The following is a 3,561-nucleotide window of genomic DNA, read 5'->3' on the forward strand; positions in this document are numbered from 1 at the left end:
AGAGATGGGGCTTCAACATGTTGGTCAGGCTGGTCTTGAACTCCTGACCTCGTGATCCACCCACATCGGCCTCCCAAAGTGCTGGGATTACAGGCGTGAGCCACTGCACCCAGCCTCAGTTTTGTTTTTTCTTGTTACGGACAGAAGGGTAAATCCAGCCCCTGTTACTTCATCTTGGCTGGAAACAGAAGTGGTTCATTCTTTTCATGGATTAATAGCATCTACTGTATTGGTGACCAGAAATATTTCAGTCCCTTATTGATGATATAGCTTATCAACGATGCTGCAGACCCCATCATTGTATGTAAAGCTTGGCATCCTTTGGTGAGGATTCAGAGAAAATTCCTATCTGTGGAGTTTCTGGGTCCATCGGTTTGCATGTTTACATTTTATTTATTTATTCATTTATTTTTGAGATGGTGTCTTGCTGTGTTGCACGGGCTGGAGTGCAGTGGCATGATCTCGGCTCACTGCACCCTCTGCCTTTTGGGTTCAAGGGATTCTCCTGAGTAGCTGGGATTACAGGTGTGCAGTACCAAGCCTGGCTAATATTTTTGTATTTTCAGTAGAGACCAGGTTTCACCATGTTGGTCAGGCTGGTCTCGAACTCCTGATCTCAAGTGATCCACCCGCCTCGGCCTCCTGTCAGTGTGTTTCTTTATGTCAAGCTTAGCTTTTAGGACCAGAGGGCTTTTTTCTCCAGGGTCCCTAAATCATCCTAGTCAGAACTTCCAGATTTCCTTTCTTCCCGCTCTGATAGTGAATATTTTGACTGTTATTGATTTCCTTCTTCCTCTCCAACCAGGGCTCAGAAACACTTATGGGATTTTCTAAGCGCAGAGGGTTCACTTCCTTAACATCACCTGATGGGACTCTAAGCGGAGCATCTACCAAGCAACCAAGTATTGACCAGGCTCTGGATTCTGCCGGTGGTCTTGGCCCGGATCAGACTGCATCAGGATCTGGTGGCGCAGCACACCCCTCTGAGGGGGTTATCAGTAGGGAACAAAGCAGGGGCCCCTCTGGCACTGGTAAACAGCAGCAGCCGAGGGCCCGTGATGAAGCTGGCATGCCACGACTCCATCAGTCTTCTGTACTGCAATTCAAACCAGACTCAGATCGTCGCAGGAGTAGAGAGAAGCTTACCTCGACACTTCCAAGAAGAGATGAACGAGATGCACGTCCTGGTCCAGTTCAACAGGACTTAACCTCAGCCAGGGAGCAGCCCAGTAGGGTGCCCGCTAGCCAGAGTCAGGTCCATCTAAGGTCAGATCGCCGTGGGTTAGAACCAACTGGCATGGATCAGCCGGGATTAGTGCACGCTGGCACTTACCTACATGGTGTGGTACCCCTCAGCATGGGTCAGCTTCGTGTGCCACCACCTGAAATGGATGATCAGGAATGGGGACGACTTGTCATGGATGAGCAACGTATGTTGCCACCATCAGTACCTGGCAGAGACCAGCAAGGATTGGAACTACCTAGCACAGACCAACATGGTCTGGTTTCAGTCGGTGCATATCAGCATGGTATGGTACTTCCTGGCATAGACCAACGCAGTATGGAACCACTTGGCATGGATCAGCGTGGATTTATAATATCAGGCATGGGTCAGCAAGGACTGGTAGCCCCTGGAGTGGACCAGCAAGGATTGATATTGCCTGTCATAGATCAACATGGACTGATTCTACCTTTTACAGACCAGCATGGTTTGGTATCACCTGGTTTGATGCCAATTAGTGCAGATCAGCAAGGTTTTGTGCAGCCCAGTTTGGAAGCAACTGGCTTCATACAACCTGGCACAGAACAGCATGATTTGATCCAGTCTGGCAGATTTCAGCATGCTGTGGTGCAGCCTGGTGCATATCAGCCTGGCTTGGTCCAACCTGGTGCAGATCAGCGTGGTTTGGTCCGGCCTGGAATGGATCAGTCTGATTTGGCCCAACCTGGTAGAGATCAGCATCGTTTGATCCAGCCTGGCACAGGTCAGCATGATTTGGCCCAATCTGGCACAGGTCAGGGTGGCTTGGTACAGCCTGGTGTAGATCAGCTTGGCATGGTCCAACCTGGTGCAGATCTGCATGGTTTGGTCCAGCCTGGAATGGATCAGTCTGGTTTGGCCCAACCTGGTAGAGATCAGCATGGTTTGGTCCAATCTGGCACAGGTCAGGGTGGCTTGGTACAGCCTGGTGTAGATCAGCCTGGCATGGTCCAACCTGGTGCAGATCAGCATGGTTTGGTGCAGATTGGTGCATATCCACCTGGTTTGGTACAGCCTGGCATGGATCAGCATGGTTTAATACAATCTGGTGCATTTCCCAGTGGCTGGATACAGCCTGATGTGTATCTACCTGGACTGGTACAGCCTGGTACATATCCACATGGTTTGGTACAGCCTGGTGCAGATCCACGTAGTTTGGTCCAACCTGGTATAGATCAACGTGGTTTGGTTCAGCTAGGAGCTGACCAATATGGTTTTGTGCAGCCTGGCATAGATCAGCTTGGTTTGGTGCAACGTGGTGCAGATCAGCAAGGTTTAGTCCAGTCTGGTGCAGTTCAGTATGGTGTGGTCCAACCTGGAATGGATCAGCATGGTTTGGCACAACCTGGTGCACTTCAGAGTAGTTTGGGGCAACCTGGTGCAGTTCAGCATGGTTTCGTCCAACCTGGAGTGGATCAGCGTGGTTTGGTACAACCTGATTCACTTCAGCGTGTCTTGGTACAACCTGGTGCAGTTCAGCCTGGTCTGGTCCAACCTGGAGTGGATCAGCATGGTTTGGTACAACCTGGTGCAGTTCAGCCTGGTCTCGTCCAACCTGGAGTGGATCAGCGTGGTTTGGTACAACCTGGTGCAGTTCAGCCTGGTCTGGTCCAACCTGGAGTGGATCAGCGTGGTTTGGTGCAACCTGATTCACTTCAGCGTGCCTTGGTAAAACCTGGTGCAGTTCAGCCTGGTCTGGTCCAACCTGGAGTGGATCAGCATGGTTTGGTACAACCTGGTGCAGATCAGCCTGGTCTGGTCCAACCTGGAGTGGATCAGCGTGGTTTGGTACAACCTGGTGCAGATCAGCGTGGTTTGGTACAACCTGGTGCAGATCAGAGTGGTTTGGCACAAGTTGGTGCAGTTCAGCATAGTTTGGTGCAACCTGGTGCGGATCAGCGTGGTTTGGGCCAACCTGGTGCGGATCAGCATGGTTTGGGCCAACCCGGAGCAGATCAGCGTGGTTTGGGCCAACCTGGTATGGATGAGCGTGGTTTGGTCCAACCTGGTGAAGTTCAGCGTGGTTTGGTCCAACCTGGAGTGGATCAGCGTGGTTTGGTCCAACCTGGTGCAGATCAGCGTGGTTTGGTGCAACCTGGTGCAGATCAGCGTGGTTTGGTGCAACCTGGAGTGGATCAGCGTGGTTTGGTGCAACCTGGTGCGGATCAGCGTACTTTGGTCCAACCTGGAGTGGATCAGCGTGGTTTGGTCCAACCTGGTGAAGTTCAGCGTGATTTGGTCCAACCTGGAGTGGATCAGCGTGGTTTGGTCCAACCTGGAGTGGATCAGCGTGGTTTGGT

At 51.6% G+C, this 3,561-nt stretch overlaps 1 protein-coding gene across 1 annotated transcript; it reads left to right on the forward strand.

Moving 5' to 3' along the window:
* Positions 1 to 805: 805 nt before the first annotated feature.
* Positions 806 to 3,554, forward strand: LOC112618020 (glutamine-rich protein 2-like; the record flags this gene model as incomplete). Its single annotated transcript, XM_025374641.1, has 4 exons — positions 806 to 1,985; positions 2,076 to 2,291; positions 2,352 to 3,259; positions 3,336 to 3,554. Coding segments are annotated over 4 exons (2,523 nt in total), but the record flags the coding sequence as incomplete, so codon positions are not given.
* Positions 3,555 to 3,561: the final 7 nt, after the last annotated feature.

This window comes from Theropithecus gelada, unplaced genomic scaffold, assembly GCF_003255815.1.
Source record: "Theropithecus gelada isolate Dixy unplaced genomic scaffold, Tgel_1.0 HiC_scaffold_796, whole genome shotgun sequence".
Classification (NCBI taxonomy): domain Eukaryota; kingdom Metazoa; phylum Chordata; class Mammalia; order Primates; family Cercopithecidae; genus Theropithecus; species Theropithecus gelada.